The sequence below is a fragment of the Alosa pseudoharengus genome, unplaced genomic scaffold, assembly GCF_046254945.1.
Source record: "Alosa pseudoharengus isolate Yale_2024_CS ecotype anadromous, Long Island Sound unplaced genomic scaffold, YU_APseudo_1.1 YU_APseudo_1.1_scf_13, whole genome shotgun sequence".
In the NCBI taxonomy this organism is placed as follows: Eukaryota; Metazoa; Chordata; class Actinopteri; order Clupeiformes; family Clupeidae; genus Alosa; species Alosa pseudoharengus.
The window spans coordinates 27694563-27718245 of NW_027468598.1; the positions used below are offsets into that span (position 1 = coordinate 27694563).

Consider the following 23683-nt stretch of genomic DNA (forward strand, 5'->3'; position numbering starts at 1 on the left):
ACAGACAGACAGACAGTGGGGACTTGCCATGTTGTTGAAGGTGCCAGTGTTGGATGTCAAAATCGGGATATTGAGAGTTGTAGTCGAGCTGAACTTCCTCAGGTTGTCAGTGATGATGAATAGGGGACTTAAACTGTGCCATTCTATGTGTGAAGCAATGCCATCTGTGGGCTTTTAAATGCTTACTCTTAGAAATAACATACGCACCACTCACGTCACACCTCCCACCACTGTACACCAGTGTCGAACTGACAACAGTGTCAAACTGACAAACAAGCAAGCAAGAATCTTTTATTGAGCACCGGTGTTCTCCAGTGGTGCAGATCAGAAAGTTAACTCATAAGTTAACAGTTTTGCAAAGGAATTTCGCAATCAGGGACAGTTTTATTCTGTTGCACTCAAGAAATGATTCTATTATTATTCTATATGAGTACTATTACAAAGTACCCAGACAATTAAGCATATGTATATATATGTTGCTATATACAGATATGAAAATGTATAAAATTATTTGTATGGCCACCCCAAAATACAGTCTCTTGTCAACATCATTGTGAGTTGACCTGTGTTAGCCTATGGTGATGTGGGTCACCCTGTTTTAGTTAATGCAGTCCTGGGTGATCTTGTGGTAGTGAATGCAGTCCTTGGTGATGTGGGCGATATTGTGTTAATTAATGCACTCCTTGTTGATGGGGTCATCTCCCTGACTACCCCTGCAGGCGACACACTGAGGCGTGCAACGGTAGAGGGGCACACGCTGGTCAATCTCCTTCAAGCTTCGGGAAGCATCCTCGTCACCGTTCCAGGGCTGTGAGAACACAAAGGCCTTGGGGCCCTGGTACTTGGTGAACAGGTCCAGGCCCGGAAGGAGGCTGTAGGGGCCGTTGACGTTGGCGCAGGACCTCACGCAGGGGGCCGTGAGGGTGTAGAACACGACGCAGCTGTCCGGTTCAGTTCTGTCCAGCAGGACCTGCAAGGGGGACTTGCTGGGGTTGGGTGGGTACAGCAGGATGTACTCGGCACGGACGCTGAGCTTTTGGACCTTCATGGCCACCGTCTTGGCTGCCATGAGCTCCTGGCCTTTGTAGAAGCTTTTCTTCAGGCCCTTCTGGACCGCCTGCTGAGTGTCGTTGGGGAGGAACCTGTCCTGGATGGAGTCGAACTTCGAGGAGCAGTAATCCTGGTGGACATTTATGGCCACGGCATATGGCTTATTTTCACCAGGACTGAACCTGCAGTAAACACACATCACATTAATATTTAGATGAATAAATAAATGAATGAAACACATCAGAATGTGAATAAATATTTCACACATTTCATTTTTTTTATTGTTAATATTACAAGTATAGCGATAAATGTGATTATTTCCCACCTTTGGAAAACAAATATTGATAATTTCACATTTGTGATTTATTTTTGTCTATAAATGCAAAACTTAATGTGTCCAATGCTGTGTGCTTTTGACTCATGTGTAGGTCACTCACTTGGCTTGGAAGTAGTCAGTGATTTTCCTGAGAGTGTTGATGTCCACACCGTTACTCTCAGCCAGGACGACATCAGAACAGAGCAGACACAGGAGAAGACACACACCTGCACACACCTATGGACAATAACACATAATACACTACTCACACACCTGCACACTGCTATGGACAATAACACAACATACACTACTCACACACCTGCACACTCCTATGGACAATAAGTAAGGGATAATGTATAGAACGCCGGTCATTATTGGGAAAACTAGATAAAATATGACTGCCGCCCAGTCCAGCACATTTTTTCCACAAAAAGAAATCACGCTGAAAGGCCTATATAATATAACTGTCTCACTAAATTGCATTATCCACACTCAATTCTCACTGGTATCTGCTAGACCAGTGATTCTTAAACTAGGGGTCGCGACCCCAAACGGGGTCGCCAAAAACTTCCGTGGGGTCGCCAATTATTTTCTGTATTCAGTCTGAAATTATTATTAGGTGAAACAAAGGAAAATAATATTGGCCTTTTCTGCATTTTTCTTATTTACACGCAGTTACAGTAAGAGAAGAGAGAGAAATGTTTTCGTCTTTCAACGAGATCTGGTTCAGCCTATAGGGCTACTGGTCCGCTGATAGAAACAATCTGCTCCCACTATGCAAACTCAACTTGTTCCCGCTATTTTAAGTAAAACAAAACAAAAAACATAGGTAGCCTACTAGCCAAAATGGACAGGTGGCTGCTTAAAAAATTGAACAAAAGCTCGGAAGTGCCATCTACCAGTGCGTCTACTCCTCCGTGATCCTCAGATGGGACAAGTATACAGGCCGGTGAGAATAAAAAAGAACAAACGGCGCATCGGCTTTATCAGAAATAATTTTTGAAATATGCATTCACTTGCCAAGTTAAAGATAACCTCGACCACCCACAATGTGTGATTTGCGGCGATGTTCTGGCGAATGAGAGCTTAAAACCTGTCAAAATGAAACGACATCTCAAAATACAGACGTCGGCTCAGCACAGTGGAGGAAAATCTCTGTGTCGCCGTATGCAGCATTCTCCTAGAATTAACTTGCTATGTTCACGGAAGCATGCCCAACTTCCCATTGAAATTGTTAAAGATAGTAAACCAGAAAAGAAAAATATAAAAATACTGTTATTGTTATCGCCATAAATATAATTAATGTTACGTTGTAGGCCTAATGCTGCATATATGTGTGTGCGTGCTTGTGTGTGCGCGCGCGCTACGCACATAGCACTCTGATCTGATATGGTGGCAGCCTACACTTGTTTAATCGTGATTGTTTGTTCGTGATGTTGTTCATATGGAGTAAATAAAACAAATGACTTTGCTTTCTAGTTTTTGCTTGATTTAGTTGTTAACGTTTGAGGGGGGTATTTGAGTAAGGACTTAGAATGGGTTTGGGGAAAGTGGGGTCGCCAGACCTCGCCATACTTTTTTGTGGGGTCGCCAGACAAAAAGTTTAAGAACCACTGTGCTAGACAACAAGTACCAAAACATGATTAGTTCATAGATTTCACATGTAAAATTAATTTTATACAACCCCACCTCCATCTTGCCTGTTCATAATTCTGAGAAATTCTTGATTGTTTGTGTTATGTTTATGTTATGTGTGTGGGTGTGTGTGTGTGTGTGCGTGCTTGTGTGTGTGCCTGCGTATGTGCCTGTGCATGCAAGCGTACATATGTCTACTGTGTGAGTATGTGTCATACGTATGATTACTGTGAATGTATGTGTGTGTGTGTGTGTATCTGTTTGTGCACATGTGTGCACATGAAATGGGTCAACATGACCCCTGGAGGCAAACATACGGGAAAAAATGGTCATCCTATGCCCTACAGTTCTCAAGATATTCACAGAGAACTGTGTCTGCCCTACCCTCCTTTCGGGGGGTCCAGTCCAGCGGGGGGGCTACAGATCAAAACGAAAAATGACGGTTCCATGCTATCCATGTGGGGGTACATGCCCACCAAGTTTTGTGTACCCCGGTCTTTCAGTGTCCCGGGAATCCTTGTTGGTGTATGTCACTAAATGTACACATAAATTATTTTATTGTAAGGCCCCCCATGAACGAAAGTACACAAAACTTGGCATGCATTCGGAGGGTGTCATAATGATCCTACACTTTTAATTTCGTGCAGTTTGGACCTTGTCAGCCAGAGATATTGTGATGAAAACACCTAATTTTTTGCTTTTTAATTTTTAACTAGGTGGCGCTATACATGAAATAAGTGGTAATGGGATGGGTTGACATACCCCCTTAAGACCAACATACATAAAAAAGGTGGACCTCCTAGGCCCTACGGTTCTCGAGATATTCACAGAAAACTGTCTCCGGCCACCTACAGGCCAGTTGGTGTATAGTAACATAAATTAATTTATTGTGTGGCCCCCTATGAACGGAATTCCACAAAATTTGGCGTGCATACAGAGGGTGTCATAATGATCCTACACTTCCAATTTTGTGCAGTTTTGACTATGTTAGGTCACAGATACCTTCAATTACAACACCTCATTTTTACTTTTTTGTGTTTAACTAGGTGGCGCTATACATGAAATGAGTGGTTATGGAATGGGTTGACATGGCCCCTTGAGATCAACATACAAAAAAAAATGGTCCTCCTAAACCCTACGGTTTTCGAGATATTCACAGAAAACTGTGTCTGCCCTACCCTCCTTTCGGGGGGTCCAGTCCAGCGGGGGGGCTACAGATCAAAACGAAAAACGATGGTTCCATGCTATCCATGTGGGGTTACATGCCCACCAAGTTTCGTGTACCCCGGTCTTTCAGTGTCCCGGGACTCATTGACGGAAATTTGGGCATGCGAAAAAGAAAAAAAAAAAAAAAAAACATTCTGACTACACCTATATGACCGCCGCTTCGCTGCGCAGCGGTCATAATAAGTCCCGACAGGGCGAACCGGACTTGTTCCGCCCTGAAATCTCTAAAATCGGACTGACTATTTTGAATGTGACAATTTCACTGGCATAGTAGCCTACTGTAAGACTGTATTATGATAGACAGCTATGTGTGTGTGCGCGCAAATGGTATTGGGCCTGTTTGAAAGACAGTCCAGGAGATTTTTTTATACCCAGTCCATCCCTACTCCCATTAACTACTCACACACCTGCATACATCGGTGTAGGCATGACAACACAACATGGAACACTCACACACCTATATAGGCAATACATAAGACAGCATGGAACATTTGCACACCTGTGTAAATGGTACACAACACAAAATAGTCATATTGTTGTGTTCTGTAAGTAATCGCTCTATTCTACATTAAACCACAGGGTGGTTCTGAGAGCCATTGCATGATGGGAAGGCAGGAGGAAACTCATGAGCATTGTTGCTTTTGGCTCACTCACTCACAAACACACATACACACACACACAAACACAGACAAACAAACACACACACACACTCACTCAGTCCCTCACTCACTCACACACAAACATACACACACACACACTTTCCATCAAGAAAGAACAAAGTAAAAGAGATGAGGACATGTTAAAGACAATACAATAAAGAATGAGAGAGAGGATGAAAAGAGAGGAATAGAAGAGATGTACAAAGACAGAGGTTGGACTTGCCATGTTTCTCGGTGCCAGTTTGGTTGTGGATCAGCTAGTTGATGAATTGTAGACTCAGTCTGTGTGGAGCAGGAGGTCCTGTGAGAGTATGCTTAACTTGCCAGACACTGCTCTTCACAAGCCCAGGAAACACAGCTCCTCATGTGAAGTCAGCACATCTAACGCTAGATGCTGAAGTGTTAACTCCTGCATGCTTTCAGGGCTTACAGATACACACTCTTCTCACGTCTCAGACCACATGGCCTCAGAGTGCTAAACGAACAAACACACTATGCAGCAATATCACACTTTAATACATACTGTATATTTCACATACAACAAATTTCATCCTGTTGATGGTATATAGTTGAAGGACATACAGTATTTTCTTTTAGTCAGGTACCTCAGTTAGTCAGTTCGTTAAAACCACAGGAGCAAAGTAGTGAAACAAGCTATTTTGTGTAAGTGACACAATAATAGATATTCTCTCTCTCTCTCTCTTTTTCTCTCTCTCTCTCTCTCTCGCTCTGTCATTGCATATGTATTTATATACAGGTGCTGGTCATATAATTTGAATATCATGAAAAAGTTGATTTATTTCAGTAATTCCATTCAAAAAGTGAAACTTGTATAATGTATACATTCATTCCACATGAACTGATATATTTCAAGTGATTATTTCTTTTAATTTTGATGATTATAACTGACAACTAATGAAAACCCCAAATTCAGTATCTCAATAAGGTTCAATATTGAATACTCCTGGTGCCACACTCATACCTGTCAACATTTAGCTTTCCAAAAACGGGAGATTTTTTTTCGGGGGTGGGGGGTGTCAGTGTTTATACCGGATCTGTGTTTGCATATTTAATACATTTCATACACGTGTTTCAACACTGCATTTCGGTCGTTGCTTTTACCTTACCATTACCTTACGCATGCCAGTAGCCTATATACTTATGTTTCCACCAGCTGCCTGCCTGCAGCCTACTTCTAAAACTCCAAAGCTGCTTGCTGTCAGTTCAGTGTATCAACAACACTCAATAACAGTTTATGTGATGTGTTAATCAATTAAATTCCCAACAATTTCACAACAGCTAGTTCTGGAGTAGGCCATTCAACTAGCCCGATTGCTTACGACGAGACTCCGCAGTTGGCACCCGCTTCCTTATTTGGATTTTGGGTCGCCAGGGTTTAGCCTATGACAAAACAGTTGAAATTGAAACTAAGTGATCGTGTATGTGTAGGGTGTATTTCATACACAACCTGGCAACCTGAATGGAACAATGATTTTAAAATGAAGTTTGATGGCCATGCAAATTACGGGAGTTTTCCAGGAGAAATAACTAAACGGGAGGGTGCTGGGAGATGACCTTGAAATACGGGAGAAACCCGGGAAAACCGGGAGTGTTTTGACACCAAAGTTGGTTTTATATTGGACGTTGGATATTCGACACATTCGAAAAATCTATTTAGCACTGACTACGAGGGTCGAGTTTGTGTCAAACCAACTTTAATGTGTTTAAACAAGGCCTGCCTATATTACACAAAGCTTCTTTTGTCCAAAAACCCATGTTTTGATTTTATGATTTTTTTAGGCTGATAAAAGATTTCAATCTATTATGCGGCTTCACCTTTTGACTTACCCATACTAAAACACATCTCCTGAACTCGGCTTACTGCCCTTTCTAGTACACAAAGCTTCTTTTTCCCTAAAACCTACTCTTTGATTTTATACAATTTTTAATGTTAAATGTTTCAAATCTATTATGCGGCTTGCCCTTTTGACCTACCCATGTCAAAACACATCTGGTGAACTCGGATTACTGCTCTATATAGTACACAAAGCTTCTTTTTCCCAAAAATCCATTCTTTGATTTTATAAATATTTTTTAATGTAAAAAAAATGCTTTAAATGCTTTAAATCTATTATGCGGCTTGACCTTTTGACCTAACCATGTCAAAACACATCTGTTGCACTCAGCTAACTGCCCTTCATAGTGCACAATGCTTCTTTTTTTCCAGAAACTCACTCTTTGATTTTATATTAATATTTTACTATTCAAAAATGCTATAAATATATTATGCGGCTTGACCTTTTGACCTACCCATGTCAAAACACATCTGTTGCACTCAGCTAACTGGCCTTCATAGTACACAAAGCTTATTTTTTCCAAAAACTCACTCTTTGATTTTATATTAATTTTTTACTTTATAAAAATGCTATAAATCTATTATGCGAATCGACCTTTTGACCTACCCATGTCAAAACACATCTGCTGCACTCGGCTAACTGCCCTACATAGTACACAAAGCTTATTTTTTCCATAAATGCACTCTTTGATTTTATATTATTTTTTTACTATTCAAAAATGCTATAAATCTATTATGTGCCTTCACCTTTTGACCTACCCATGTCAAAACACATCTGTTGCACTCGGCTAACTGCCCTACATAGTACACAAAGCTTCTTTTTTTCAAAAACGCACTCTTTGATTTTATATTATTTCTTTACTATTCAAAAATGCTATAAATCTATTATGTGCCTTCACCTTTTGACCTACCCATGTCAAAACACATCTGTTGCACTCGGCTAACTGCCCTACATAGTACACAAAGCTTATTTTTTCCAGAAACTCACCCTTTGATTTTATATTATTTTTTACTATTAAAAAATGCTATACATTTATTATGCGCCTTCATCTTTTGACCTACCCATGTCAAAACACATCTGCTGCACTCAGCAGCTGCACAAAGCTTATTTTTTCCAAAAACTCACTCTTTGATTTTATATTAATTTATTACTATTCAAAAATGCAAAAACAAGCTACCTCTTTGTAGGTAGACATACATCATTTATATTTATTAAGTTAACTATATTTTGTTTTCCATCCAAAGTTCCATTTGGCTGTGTAAATCAACTGGATTTTTTTAAATTTTCAATAAATGTATAATATAGATTTATAGCATTTTTTGATAATAAAACATCTATAAAATCAAAGAGTGGGCTTTGGGAAAAAAAAAGCTTTGTGTACTATGTAGGGCAGTTAGCTGAGTGCAGCAGATGTGTTTTGACATGGGTAGGTCAAAAGGTCAGGTCGCATAATAGATTTATAGCATTTATAGCCTTTTTAAATAGTAAAAAAATAATATAAAATCAAAGTGCGTTTTTGAAAAAAAGAAGCTTTGTGTACTGTGTAGGGCAGTTAGCCGAGTGCAGCAGATGTGTTTTGACATGGGTAGGTCAAAAGGTGAAGGCACATAATAGATTTATAGCATTTTTGAATAGTAAAAAATTTATATAAAATCAAAGAGTGAGTTTTTGGTAAAAAGAAGCTTTGTGTATTATGTAGGGCAGTTAGCTGAGTGCAGCAGATAAGTTTTGACATGGGTAGGTCAAAAGGTCAGGTCGCATAATAGATTTATAGCATTTTTGAATAGTAAAAAATTAATATAAAATCAAAGAGTGCGTTTTTGAAAAAAATAAGCTTTGTGTACTATGTAGGGCAGTTAGCCGAGTGCAGCAGATGTGTTTTGACATGGGTAGGTCAAAAGGTCGATTCGCATAATAGATTTATAGCATTTTTATAAAGTAAAAAATTAATATAAAATCAAAGAGTGAGTTTTTGGAAAAAATAAGCTTTGTGTACTATGAAGGCCAGTTAGCTGAGTGCAACAGATGTGTTTTGACATGGGTAGGTCAAAAGGTCAAGCCGCATAATATATTTATAGCATTTTTGAATAGTAAAATATTAATATAAAATCAAAGAGTGAGTTTCTGGAAAAAAAGAAGCATTGTGCACTATGAAGGGCAGTTAGCTGAGTGCAACAGATGTGTTTTGACATGGGTAGGTCGAAAGGGGAAGCCGCATAATAGATTTATAGCATTTTTGAATAGTAAAAAATTAATATAAAATCAAAGAGTGAGTTTTTGGAAAAAATAAGCTTTGTGTACTATGTAGGGCAGTTAGCCAAGTGCAACAGATGTGTTTTGACATGGGTAGGTCAAAAGGTAAAGGCACATAATAGATTTATAGCATTTAAAGCATTTTTTTACATTAGAAAATATTTATAAAATCAAAGAATGGATTTTTGGGAATAAGAAGCTTTGTGTACTACATAGAGCAGTAATCCGAGTTCACCAGATGTGTTTTGACATGGGTAGGTCAAAAGGGCAAGCTGCATAATAGATTTGAAACATTTAACATTAAAAATTGTATAAAATCAAAGAGTAGGTTTTAGGGAAAAAGAAGCTTTGTGTACTAGAAAGGGCAGTAAGCCGAGTTCAGGAGATGTGTTTTAGTATGGGTAAGTCAAAAGGTGAAGCCGCATAATAGATTGAAATCTTTTATCAGCCTAAAAAAATCATAAAATCAAAACATGGGTTTTTGGACAAAAGAAGCTTTGTGTAATATAGGCAGGCCTTGTTTAAACATATTAAAGTTGGTTTGACACAAATTCGACCCTTGTAGTCAGTGCTAAATAGATTTTTCGAATGTGTCGAATATCCAACATCCAATATAAAACCAACTTTACCACGGTAGTGTTGACAGGTATGGCCACATCCCTATCAGTTAATTAACTCAAAACCCCTGCAAAGGCCTTTAAATGTTCTCTCAGTCTAGTTTTGTAGGCTACACAATCATGGGGAAGACTGCTGACTTGTCAGTTGTCCAAAATACGACCATTGACACCTTGCAAAAGGAGGGGAAGACACAAAACGTCATTGCTAAAGAGGCTGTCTGTTCACAGAGCTCTGTGTCCAAGCACATTAATAGAGAGCCGAAGGGAAGGAGAAGATGTGGTAGAAAAAAGTGTACAAGCAATTCATTGGTTTCATCAGGTCCCTTTCCACAGGTGTATTAATCAAGCTCCATGCAGTCTGCATTGATAATTAAGGTGCTTGATTTTATACACCTGTGGAAAGGGACCTGATGAAACCCATGAATAGGGAAAACCGCACCCTGGAAAGGATTGTGAAACAAAACCCATTCAAAAATGTGTGTTCACAAAGAGTGGCCTGCAGCTGGAGTTAGTGCTTCAAGAACCACCACGCACAGACATATGCAAGACATGGGTTTCAGCTGTCGCAATTGTGTCAAGCCACTCTTGAACAAGACACAGCGTCATAAGCGTCTGGACTGCTGCTGAGTGGTCCAAAGTTATGTTCTCTGATGAAAGTACATTTTGCATTTCCTTTGGAAATCAAGGTCCCATAGTCTGGAGGAAGAGAGGAGAGGCACAGAATCCACGTGTAAAGTTTCCACAGTCAGTGAGGGTGCCATGTCATCTGCTGGTGTTGGTCCACTGTGTTTTCTGAGGTCCAAGGTCAACGCAGCCGTCTACCAAGAAGTTTTAGAGCAGAGTGCTGTATATGTACAGTGATTAATATTCTAATTATATGACCAGCACCTGTATATACACAAACCTCTGCTAAAATGGACCAAATCAAGGCGTTCCCTTTTGTGTTTGATAGTGTCAGATTGTCTATCATTGCATATCTATCTATCATTGTCTATCATTTGCTCGATGGCGTCATGAGGCTAGTTATGGTAGCCTTAATACTGTGAAAAGGGGTCAACAAGGTACAGTAAATAGTGGATATAAAAATAACATGTTAGGCAGCACCATTCTTTAAAGCCTACTGTAGCTCGTATTTGGACAGTCTTTTTTTCAAAAGGAACTTCAGCTGTAGGCCTACTTCAGCTGTCACAAAATGTAGTGGAGTAAAAAGTAAGATATTTGGCCTAGAAATTTACTGTAGATAAAAGGTTTAACAAAATTGAAATACTCAAGTAAAGAAAAAGTGACTTAATAACAGTAATTGAGTATGGCAAATGTACTCAAGTAAGGTCCGCCACTGATCCTACGCGGAAGCATTTTCAGTCGGAATTGTTCAAACAAGTTCGTAGGGATTTATTTGTGACGATAAACTAGTAGATAGACCAAGAAAAGACCTCATGCTGGAATTATCATGAACTCCCATGCAAACTTTTTTTTTCAAAAACAAGTTCATGCCTGTTTTGTTCACGCATTGCATTGTGGTCATATGACATTTTTAGGTTTTGGTGTATGTTCATATTCTCTGCAATTTGCGTGTCTGTTAATTCTAGCCTTAGAGGTGATGCGCTGCATCATCAGTAATTGACATCTCTTAAAGGGATATTCCACCATTTGGGGAATTACACTCATTTTCCACCTCCCCTTGAGTTTAAGAATTGATTTTTACCTTTCTCCAGTTCATCCAGCCTTTCTCTGAGTCTGGCGATAGGACTTTTAGCTCCAGCCTAGCATAGATCATTGAATCGGATTAGACCATTAGCATCTCATCTGCTAGCATCACGTTTAAAAGTGACTAAGGTTTCCGGTAATTTTCCTATTTAAAACTTGTCTCCTCAAGTTAAAAAGTGTAATAAGACCAACAGAAAAAAAACGTGGGCGATTTTGAAAATACTGTCATTCATCCATAATAATCCAGTCATAACCAATTTGTCTGCTGCAGCTCAACCTTGTTGCTGGATGTTAGCCCACGGAGACTATTTTCAGGTGCTGCATGATATCATTGTGTGCTGCGCCCATTTTTTTATTATTACGCTGGAATTAGTGTTAATTTCGTCAGACGAGACGAGAGGAAATATGTTCGTCAACAACCTTTTTTTTCATGACTAAGACAAGACGATGACGAGACGGCAGTAGGTTAATGTCCTGAAACACTGACTAAGACTATCTTAAGATGCATTATTGTTGACGAAAAAAGACGAGACTAAAATGTTTTGCATGAAATAAAAACTAAAATAAAATCTCTCTTCATTTTCGTCTACAAAATGAGAAGACAGAATATCTAGCTGTTACGTTTTCAAAATATTCCGAATGAGTTCATACGCAACAGCTTTCCTGTAGGCTAGTCTACGTGCTGTTGCTGCAACCCTGTGGCTGCAACACGAAACTACATGGAACAAGAACACTGGAGATTTCTGCCAGAGTTAGCAAGATAACTACCTAAGCTTTATGCCACAATGCTACATACCCAGAAGTTGAAGCTTCTCTCATACAAATTAACATCCCCTAGAATGTCCATACGAAAATGTTCATCATGTAATGTCAACTATTTAACTAATTAGACTGATGATGCAAAGTTTGCTAGCAAGTAAGCTAATATGGAAAGTTCGCTAGCAAGTTAGCTATGGCTAAGATGGAGAGTCTGTTTGGGGAATGTGTTGTGTTTGGGCGCATATCGCCATCTAGCGAGGCGGAATAAAACATTAATACTTTGGCCTACGACAGTGTTTCTCAACAAACTTTTTCAGTTTCAGGACCACTTAACTAACCCTAGCTAAAAAAAAAAAAGATTAGACCCAGATAGCAAGCATACGTTGGCACAACGTTGGCACAACGGCATATCATCCGTTGGCATGACGTTGTTTACTGACGTTGTGCCAACTTCATTTTGTCCGGTGGGGTAACGTTGTTTTGACGTTGGCACGGAGAAAATCGTCGTGCGTCACAATAGGCCTACAAAAATCCGTTTATTGCAAAACGTTGGCTTATAACCAATTGCCAACATTTTGTTTTTATTTTCCATTGCTAGTCCATACCGTGAAAATGAATGAACATTATACTTTTATTATCATGAGCAATGACTTGTTCTCCAGTAGCCTAAGCCTATATGGAAATGATTGCTTCCGCAATTGCGCATCATGCCTAACAGCTGTTCTAAAACCAGTGGCCTCTCGGGGCTTGTTGCTTAATTCAAGACAGGCAGGCAATATGTTAAAAATGTTAATATTATTTATAATATTTATTGACAATAACAAAAATAACAAAGAAATAAATTAATAAAAAATGTTTAAAAAAAACACCAACAAGGAATTGGGGGGTGGGCTGCTCCGGTTCCTCCAGATCATGGAACTATTCTGGAAAAACAAAAGAGTTTGCTCATCGATCCATTTATCAAAACAATGCAAAGTATGTGGGGTTTGCCATATGTGCTACTTACTCGGAGTCAGAATCGCTGGAATCCGAATCACTGAATTCCAATTGACGCAGACGCTGGCGCTGAGTAGCTGTGGAGAAAAGGAGACAACCATCAGTGACAGATTGCCCATTTAGGAGGTTATCACTGAAACTAGGCCTAGGAGGTAAGAATGTTTTTTTTAAATTATTTTTTAAAAAATGTTTACTGTCCCCATCTATTATATGAAAATGCGCTTAACGTTGTAACGATCTGAATTGCGTTGTATTGAGGCATGCTAGGCTATATTTTTAGTTGAAAATGCATCTCCATTTGCAAATAGCATTTTCATATTGCAATCAATCGTGAAATGCACAGCATGCACAGGCCTACTAAAGCCACGCGACAAAATGTTACCTGAGAATGAATGCACGTGATGTTTGCATGAACCACGCGACATTAGGTCAGTTTGGCCTAGGATTAGCCATAGCTAGGGCACTGGACACTTGGTGACTGTTTGACATGTGATAAGGTAAGATTTTTAATTATTGTCTTAAAATAAGGTTAGAAGACTAAGCTAAACTTGGTTACTTTTGTGTGAAGAAATGAAGAGTTTGGTTCCAAAACGCTATCCTTTTTTTAAAACATTCAGGTTATTTAATGTGTATTGTGTTGTTTTGATTGAGTAAAGATATATAAAATAACAACACCCAGTTACAGTTCAACTGAAATTATTTGGAAAACAAAATGTAAAAAAAAATATTTATGAAAATTCATTAAAATGGTGGCGTTTTGAAACTCTTCAAATGTAGCACATAGCTCGACATATTTTGTAGCCTATGCTACTTTGGAATAATTAAAATACATAGATATTTATGTTTTTGGTATAATACAGAAATATAAGCAACTGTTGTTGAAAGTCCCGAGTACCGCCATGTATAGGCTAATAGAAAATCGGAGAGATTTCTATTTTGGGTAGGACTTTTTGCCTCAGTATTTTCTGTCAGTCTAAAGCACAACTGATATTGCCATCTATGTACTGTAGGTAGCCTGCTTTGTTTAAAGATCGTTGTCTTTCAAAGAAATGTAGCTGGGCTTTGGATGATATAAAATCACGGTGTCTCTGCAACAAATGCGCATTAAGATTAAACGAGGTTGCATTTTTTGGTAATTGGTGGAGTAGCCTAGGCTAGGAACACGAACATCAGTGGGGCTGTTAAAGCGTAACTGGCCAGAATGCATCCTAGGGTGTTTTTGTGAATGTACCCTAGTCAAACTTTAGTTTAAAAGCATAATTATAGCCTACGTCCGAAGCGCCACTTTTAGCTTGTCGTCGTTTTCGGGTCAAATGGCTTTTTTAATGGAAATCGTAGGGGCACTACTATTTTGATACATGATGGCATCAAAATAGCTATTTTTAAAACACCAAGAAGGCTCGACACAACATGAAACTTTGATCGAAGTCATCTGTGTCTCTACACATGAACTTGAGCATTGTTTGTGTACACAGAGTTTACTAAAAGAAAGGTTTTTAAAAACTTAGTTTTTCTGCTCGCCGCCATCATGCCAGCCAAGGAGTGAGTTGTCCAAAACCTTTCTTTTTAGTAAACTGTGTACACGAACAATGTTCTCAATGCTCGAGTTCATGTGTAGAGACACTGATGATTCTAAATAGCTATTTTGACGCCATCATATATCGAAATAGTAGTGCCCATGAATAATACTTATCATAAATGCTCAAACATTGCTTCCTAGATAATGTGAATTCCAAGCTACAAAACTGAAGTAATTCTAAGGACTGACAATTATATGAATGTGATAAAGACAGGATTTGAACAGAAATATTTTACAGGCTTTTGGTTTTGGGACCCATTCTTGATTAAGACAATGTTTTAACAAAATATGAGATGGTGCAGCAAGAACCTTAGATGATTTAACCTGGAATGACCCATTGCATATACTTAAATGTCTGCCACTATGTCTTTGGATTTCCCTCTTCTTATTCAGGTCTGTAACATACCGATTACAGGGCTCTGCGGTTCTTCAGCTCTCCTCTTCCTTCCTCCACTGCGGTCACTGCTATACTTAAGCCAGTTCTTAATGTGGCTGTCGCACTCGCTGGCAGTGATATTTTGCGCTGCCGTAGCACCTGAACAGGTAACAGTTCTTGATCATTGAAAATACAATGCACTATTTCCAGGAGAATCAAAAAGTGTCTATTAAGCACACTGTATTTAATTTTTCTTTTACAATGACAGCAATGCAGTGGCATTCAGACACCTCTTATAGCTGCAGTGATTTTTAAAGCTGCAAAAGCCTTCTTTTGGCCTCCTCGGCCAAGCCAATTGTATTGGGTTGCCAGTGTGTCTGTGATGAGGTGACGCATTATTCTCCTGACCGCGTCCCCAGCATTCATCCCACCAAGTGCTGTAAGGTGTGTTGTCTACAGATAAGAACAGAAATGTACAGATGTATATAGATTTTATACAGTTAAGAACAAAATTATTCATACCCCTGGCAAATATTAATTTAATGTTGATTTTCTCTCGACCAATATGTTTGTTCTGACTGAAAATGAAACTGCCACATGTCAAAAGGTTGCTTGACAATGTGGTAGAAACATGGAAATAGAAGCATTTTCATCTTTTTTTTTACATATGTATGAATTTTGTGTCCAAAATTATTCATACCTTTTTTTAGATAATGACTGGAAAGCCTTGTTTGGCTGTATGTTTTGGATCATTGTGTGGTTTAATGGCCCGATGCCGCCTATTGGGACGGGTTTCTCGGCAGACTGCCTGATTTTTTTTCCTCCAAAAATCTTACTGTAGCCCCTTGTTTTAGTGTTACCATTTACTTTGAGAAGGTCACCAGGTCCCATTGTCTGGAAAAAAACACCCCAAGCTAATACATTTCTATAATAGCTATTCTGCACTGTGGATATGGTGTTTTGATGGTTGACATTTGCAGCACATCCCAAAATGGACCACTTGGTCATCATGGATGCTGATCATGGATCACTCTTCTTAAAATGCACAACTCTGCTTAACCTTTTATAAGGACACACCTGAACAAAGAATATAGCTTTTGCTTGATTTTTAAATGGTTATGAACTAGGTTTCCAGACTAGATCTCCCTGAAATAAGATCTAGGTGGGCGGGGCTAGGCTAGCTGTCTAGAATCATTGTGAAGACATTGAGAGGCTTGGTATGTATTATGAGAACCATTTTGAGAGCTGTGATGACAAATAAACATGCTTCCAGTGATTATTTAAAAAGGGTATGAATAATTTTGGACATGCCATTTTTCATAAAAATGTTCAAAAAATATGAAAACTGATTCTACCACATTATCTTACAACATTTAGCCATGTAGAAGTGTCATTTTCAAACATATTGGTCAAGAGAAAATTAACATTAAATCAATATTTGCCAGGGGTATGAATACTTTTGTTCTTAACTGTATAGAATGTGTACTGTTGACAAAACATAATGCAGTTGGTTCCAAAGTATTCAACCAACGTGAAATTTTTCACCATGTTGTGGTCATCAATGTAGTCAAATACATACCATAGCTTTCTCCTGTGCTTTCTCTAATAACACATTCTCCACTCTCCTCAGATGTTCTTGTGTCTGAATTGGGAATGTGAATTCCTCTGGTAGAGAGGGCGCTGCTTGTGCTGGCTGCTTCTTAGCCAGGGCCTGGAGAAGGAGGGTGTTCTGGCGCACTTGCGCCTTTATCTCCTCCAAGGCCCTGAAAATTAGCTGGTCACGCTCTATAGGTAAGAAAGGTTTAATAGAAAAACAGAAACATTTCACATTGCTTTAGAAAGTGTTGTGACTTAAATGATTATGTTACACAAATGATATCATCAGTCATGTTGCAGACCAGCAAAATGTTTTGTACCGAATGTGTTTGTCACAGGCTGTGAGTAGGAGGTAGTGGGAGCACTCAAGACCGATGAAAACACCGGTGGTGGCTGGAGTACAGGCTGGAGTACAGGTAGCTGTTTGGAGGAGCCTGGTTTCGCAGGTGGTTTCACTGGTTGTTTCGCTGGTTGTTTTGCTGGTTGCTGGTTGGCGATGGAATGGCGTGGCTGAGGTAGAGCTTCAAACTGCTCCACCACTTTGGCAGAGGGCCTGCAGTATGACAACAGGACAACACCACAGGTATTAAAACATCAGTGAATCTTAGACTTTTGTTAATTTGTGTACTGTACGGTTCTTACATTCTAGGCCTTCTGAAACTTTCATCCTCAGAAGTGAGGGAGTCTTTCTTGGTGGCCCTCACCAGTTTCTTCCTGGCCGCTTCATAAGAATCTGTATTTGAGGGAAACATTTGTTAAACAAGGAACCATATTGCAGCATGTATAGAAATGAAATGAAGTTGCATTATGATGAATCATGTTATCTCTCTCTCTCTCTCTCTCTCTCTCTCTCTCTCTTTCTTTCTCTCTGTGTTTGTTTACAGGAGGGTCTCACCATATTTCTTCAGTACCCTGACAAAGAACTCCCCCCATGTCTCATCAGGATCCTCCTGATTCTGGACAGCCACCTTACCCCGTTGCATACTTTTGTATGGTGGCCAGAACGACACTTTTTGGTCGACACTCAGCCAGCTTGTGGGCACCACTTCAACCTCATTCTTTTCCGTAAATAGTACAATTGCGAACATGATCTGTAAACTGAAATGATGAACAGATGAACTTAGCTTTAACTAACTAACTTACTTATTTATTTATTTATTTATTTATTTATTACTAACTAACTAACTTATTTATTCATTTATTTATTTATTACTAACTAAATTATTTATTTATTTATTTATTTATTTATTACTAACTAACTCATTTATTTATTTATTTATTTATTTATTATGTATGGTTCAGTCGGTATATTGCAAAGCCATGTTTGACAGGCATTGCAACCATTTTGGCATCAATGGTTTTCTCTGACAAAGCCACCACCTCTACAGACAGTCCTTGAACAAAAGCAATATTCAAATTGAGGGAGTCAACTGGGGATGTGAAAAACGACTGTCTGTTTAAAAATTTCCGTCCCAAAAACTGTGTGCAGCCATCAGCATTGAACATTTTTTCAATTCTGAATATGCTGTGCCCACTCAAAACTATGTTGTTAGGCGCATGGACTGATAAAAAGAATTTGGGACAGGTGTAGTGAGAGAGTAGACTGTGCAACACTGGACTGACATTGACTGACTGACTGACACTGCTGTTTAGTTTTTGTTCAGCGATGCGTTTTACAATTTGCTGCAAAGGTTGGTTTGGCTTTCTGATCTTTCTTTTCAGTTGATGCAGAAAGTTTTCGAAAGGAAAGGCAGAAATTCTCTGCAAGGGGCCAAATTTTCTGACATCGTCTGCCAGGTGGATTAAGCTATGGACATTGTACACAATGAAATCGCCATAAATCACAGAGAAGTTTTGGACAAAGACTCTGATCACCTTCTCGGCGTAATCACAGTATGTTTTTGACAGCTGTGGGCTGCATAGAATGGTTATGCCCACATGCAGAAGGAGGAAGTGATCGTACATAACATCAGGCAGTTCGTTTTTGAGAGCAATGGGACCCGTATACAAAAGAAATGTCCGAAATTCAGTTGCTTTCCAACGGTCCACCTCTGTTAGGGATCTCCCTCTTCTATTGAACTCTTTTGGCAAGCTTTTTCCAAGTTCCACTATTTTTTGTGATATTGATGTTATTGTTCGGTTGCCAATTCTTGTGGGTAGTGGGCCTCGCATCCACAACCAAATGAGCTTTCTCACTACTCCCAAACACACTAAGTGCATGTAATCGAGCACAAATTGGGAGACCATGCCAATGTTGATGTCAGTGAGGGGACTTTCACCATCCTTGTGGTGATCACTTTGTAATTTGGCCTTAAAGCTCTCGTCTGTACGTGGTGCCGCCATTGTCTCAGGGAAGTTTAATCTGTTATTGCACCAAACACCCTCCTGAACACACCTCTCGCAGCCGTAATACGAATTATGATATTTTATGTTTTTGAGGAATGCTCTTGCTGGTGCATCGCATACAAAGGCCGAAATGATTATTTTGTGATTTTGTTGGTACATAACACCACTTGAGGAGATGACTGACATCTCCTCCACAAAATCGGAGAGATACTCTGCCAAATTTGATGGTTTTTTAAACCCAGAGTATAATGCCACAACGAAGGGAATTTGGTCTGGGTCTTCTTCAATTAATGCCAATATTGGCCAGAATTGGTTATTGCTACTTTTAAAAAGTGGCATGCCATCAATATTGATTTGCAGGTGGAGTGTTTGAGCGATTGTTAGGGTGGGACTGTCCTGCATCCTCACCAATACACCTTTAGCTAATCCAAAATAGTGCATGGAGCCCCCTGCTTTTTCTTCCACCTCTATGCTTTTAGGAGTTGACAAAAGTGTCCGACCATCTTTTGGGAGATCTGCATCGGGCAGGTGTTTGTTAAGGACAGCAAGAAGACTTGAAAGATGGCTGATTGGTGTGTTTGTTTCCACTGCCCACGCCTTTAAATCGTCACGTAATTTAATGTTGTCATATTCCTCATCAGGACTGTCAATGTCAATGTCAAAGTCCTCGTCTTGCATACAGTAATCGATATTTTGGATTTCCTCCAGACCACAGGTGGCGCTTATGTCCTCTAAACTAGAGCTAGTACTAACGTTACACCAGTCTCCTCCATCACAGCTGTCTAACGTTTCCGTCCCTGACATGTAGGAGTCGGAGCCATGGTCGGAGCAGTCGGAGTCGTGAGTAACGCTAACTTTTTCCACATTAAGTGATTGTAGCATAGAGACAATGGCCTCTGTATTTTTTTTTGTATGCCGTCTTAAAGACCTTTTTGATAGCAATTTGTTGCTCTCTGCCATTATTGTGACAGACAATAGCGTAAAGTTTACTAGATAACTGTTAGCATCAAGCAAGCTATAGCAGCTAGCGATATAGCTAACGTTAACGTAACCGTTTTCAGCTAACTTTAGCGAGCGAATCCGACTAACGCTAATTTACACAGTTATCGTTCTTGGTTTATGGTGTTGCGGTCTTGAAAGTGACCTTATAACCACTACTTTACCTGAATGTTGACCAAAACACCACAGTGTCTAATGTTAGACCAAAGTCTGTCGTTGGCGATCCCAGGTGAATTGAAAATCAGTTGATTTCAGTTAACTTTTATTCATACGCGCGCAGGTGTGTGTGTTACATCATAAGCACGAGAGCAACCTATATGTTCTATATTGTTGATGAACACAGTGGACCTTTTAACCTGTAATGTGTAGTGTAGCCTACAGTTTTTTTCTCCTACTCTCTCTGTGTGTGTGTGTGTGTGTGCTTTCAGACTCTGGAAAAATGTACTTATGAGGGCTTTATTTCCTTGAAGGTAACTATATTACACCCCCAGACACACACACATCAGTAGTCCTATGAGCTATGAGATGTCAGATTGTGTGTGTTGACACTGGAGGCACACTCACCTGTCTTATGTTCTTCAATGGAGGCTGAGGATGATGAAGACACTGTCTGTATGCTTGGAGTTGTGAGGGGAATTCTTGTAAACATGCACTACCAAAGTTTTAGCCTGATGAGCCAGACCTCACATCTTGATGTAGGACCATTCGCAGTGCTCAGTCCAAGGGGCGGGATAAACGGTTGTCTTTCAAATTCCCTCTGCACGCAATAGGATAGTGCTACAACCATGCATTTTCCCACCAGCGGAGCTAGTTGTTCAAACTTTTGCCAATTTAAACAAAGCTTAACTCGTGTCACGCTGTTCGCCAGCAGCAGCATCCATCTTCTTTGTTTTCAAGTAGCAGGGAATTCACGCAGAACAGTCGCAACTATGCCATCATTATGTTAAGTCCGCTTACTGATTCTATACACGATGTGATTGGCCTGACTGAAGTTGAATTTTTCCAACTCGCAAGCCAACGGAGAGTTGCTAGACTACCCTGGCAGCAAATTACATCACCTTGGCCGCTAGGGTGCGTCTAGATTTCTAGGCTACCAAAGTTTGGGATCACTTAGAAATTTCCATTCCACTCCATTATAGACAAAATACCAGCTGAGATCAATTACATTGTTTTTTTGTTTTTTTAATCAGTGCAACAGTTTTCAGGTTACACAGTATGCGCTTACATAATTGCAAAAGTGTTCTCTACTATTGTAGAAAGAAATGTCTTATCTCTAATGCAATATTTACATTGCCCATTATCAGCAACCATTCATCCAATGTTCCAAAGGCACATTCTGTTTACTAATATATAATTTCTCTGTTTCAGTAGCATCTGTTTCCTGTTACCAGCGTAACACAACACAGACTGTTTTTCTGCCGTGTATTCAGGGCACAGGCAGCTAGCGGATAGTGAGGCGATGTTTTAGCTTAGAAACTGCATGACATGTCAACAACGTTTGTATTTACTTGTCACAGCCTGGCATACTGTGTTCATTATTCCATACATCTGATGTGTAGGCTAACTGCTGAACTATGAGGTCCGACAAGGGACCAGGGCTATAGGCTACAGTCAGGGCTACCCTGCTGAAAAAAAACAGCCTGACCAGCTTAAGGTGGTTTGCTGGTTGACCAGCTTGTTTGACCACCCTATGATGGTTGACCTGCTAGACCAGCAAAACTCATGCGACAACATAGCTTCGGCTGGTTTACCCAGCTTGCGATGGTAATTCAGCTGGTTTTGCTTGTCGTATCATCTCAAGTCATTTTAGCTGGTGTTGCCGGTCTACATTGCTGATTTATCTGGCCATGCCAGGTTATGTTGGTCATTCTAGTAAACCAGTATGACCGCCTTACACACACAGTATGCACTTACATAATTGCAAAACTGTTCTCTACTGTTGTAGAAAGAAATGGCTTATTTTTAATGCAATATCTACATTGCCCATTATCAGCAACCATTTATCCAATGTTCTAAAAGCACACTCTGTTTACTAATCTAATATCATTTCTCTGTTTCAGAAGCATCCATTTCCTGTTGTTACCAGCACCATGCCATGTATGTCGCTCTGCATTATCCACATGTACACTGACCAATCACTGACTTGTTTCTTGCTGGGCATTTTTTATAACAGTGATAAACATTAAAAACATGAAAAGCATGAATATTTCTTTCAAACAACACAACTTGTGGTGAAGTCAGAGTATGCTTCCAATCAATCATTACACAACAGTGAAAAAAGTTCAAAATATAGTTTTCAATATAGATCGACAGATAGATACTTTATTGATCCCCAAGGGGAAATTCAATTCAATAAGAACCTAGACAAGATAAATTCATATATTGAAATTGGTCAATTGTTATTTCCATTGAATATTTTTATTTAAGTACACCAAGTAAGTACAGAAACCACTGTAAATGTGCCTTTGGCCTATTTGATCCATGCTTGCAAATACACACACCTTCAGCTGTGTTGCTGTGTGTGTGTGTTAGAGGGTGATTGACTAAATAGCACCACTGTACATTGTAAAATGAGTGTGACAAACATGTAATGCAACTTTTTTGTTTGTTTTTAAAATCCATGCTATCTATTTCTCTGTCTAATGTATATTTTTTTGTTTCTATCTGGTCCATTCAGGTGCTCTCTGCAGCTCAGAATGAGATTGGCTGGGACTTAATGGCACGCTACTGGGAAAGTGATTACTCACTCATGAGTGAAATAGTGATCTCGTATACTGTGAAATGCCAGTATTAAATAAATGATGGGCTTGTAAACATTGGGTTTGTGTCATGGTTTTCAGCAACAAACATACTTTACATGAAACTGTAAGATGACATTCACTTAAATTGTGAGTTATTAGGGGGAAGGCTGAAATCATTTGACAAATTAACTTTGTCTAATACAAAGATTTACTTGTTTGTATTAGGTGTAATTGCAGTGGCACATTATGATACACATTTAAATAATGCCCAGTCAGACATAAGGAATTTTCTATCAGAAAAACTTTATTGGACCATGGCAGTCATATTTTATGGTGAGGTCACGGGCAACTCCAACTGAAATATCTGATGTTACATGATTAGTGCTTGGATCTCATCTAGCCTATAACCAGAAAGTTGGACATCAGTTCCACCATGAATAGCCTAACTGCTTAACAGTTATACCCATTAGAGTGGAACTTCTAATGGGTGAGCTATAGTATACTTTTTGTTGGAGTTGCGATAGCTTGACCTATTTGGGAAATGCACTCTTTTTCAGTGACTTCTGTGGGTATACTTAGTTACTTATTGGTCATAGGAATAAGTTGGCTACTGCTTTTCTTGATTGCATGTGGGAAAACAAATATCCTAGTCTTACAAACAGAAGCAGGTATGTATAATCTACACACCTATGGCTGAAAAAGTTAAGGTTCATTTAGCAAATGTTATTTTGTAGTATTAAAAAAGATTGTTTTATAATTTATCACGTAATTTAAGATAATCACTGCAGTTGCAAACAGCCGGTCGGTGGACTGCCGTTGGCGTGACTGTGTTTCAACGTTGTAAATCCTCTTGTTTTAAGAGGCCTTTAAGAGGTCTTACAAACTTCTAAAATTATCTCACAAATGCAATAAATAATAATAATAAATAATAAAACCCGAAATCTTGCGTTGTTGACATTCGCTGCAGTTGC

The 23683-nt window shown here is 39.3% G+C and overlaps 1 protein-coding gene across 1 annotated transcript; it reads right to left on the reverse strand.

Moving 5' to 3' along the window:
- Positions 1-487: 487 nt before the first annotated feature.
- On the reverse strand, positions 488-17609 carry LOC143121390 (uncharacterized). Its single transcript, XM_076281750.1, has 6 exons — positions 17522-17609; positions 17269-17359; positions 16947-17179; positions 16610-16815; positions 1488-1603; positions 488-1232 (listed from the first exon to the last, which is right to left on the reverse strand). Exons 1-6 carry the CDS (start codon positions 17607-17609, stop codon positions 668-670), a joined length of 1299 nt encoding a protein of 432 aa, XP_076137865.1. The 3' UTR covers positions 488-667.
- Positions 17610-23683: the final 6074 nt, after the last annotated feature.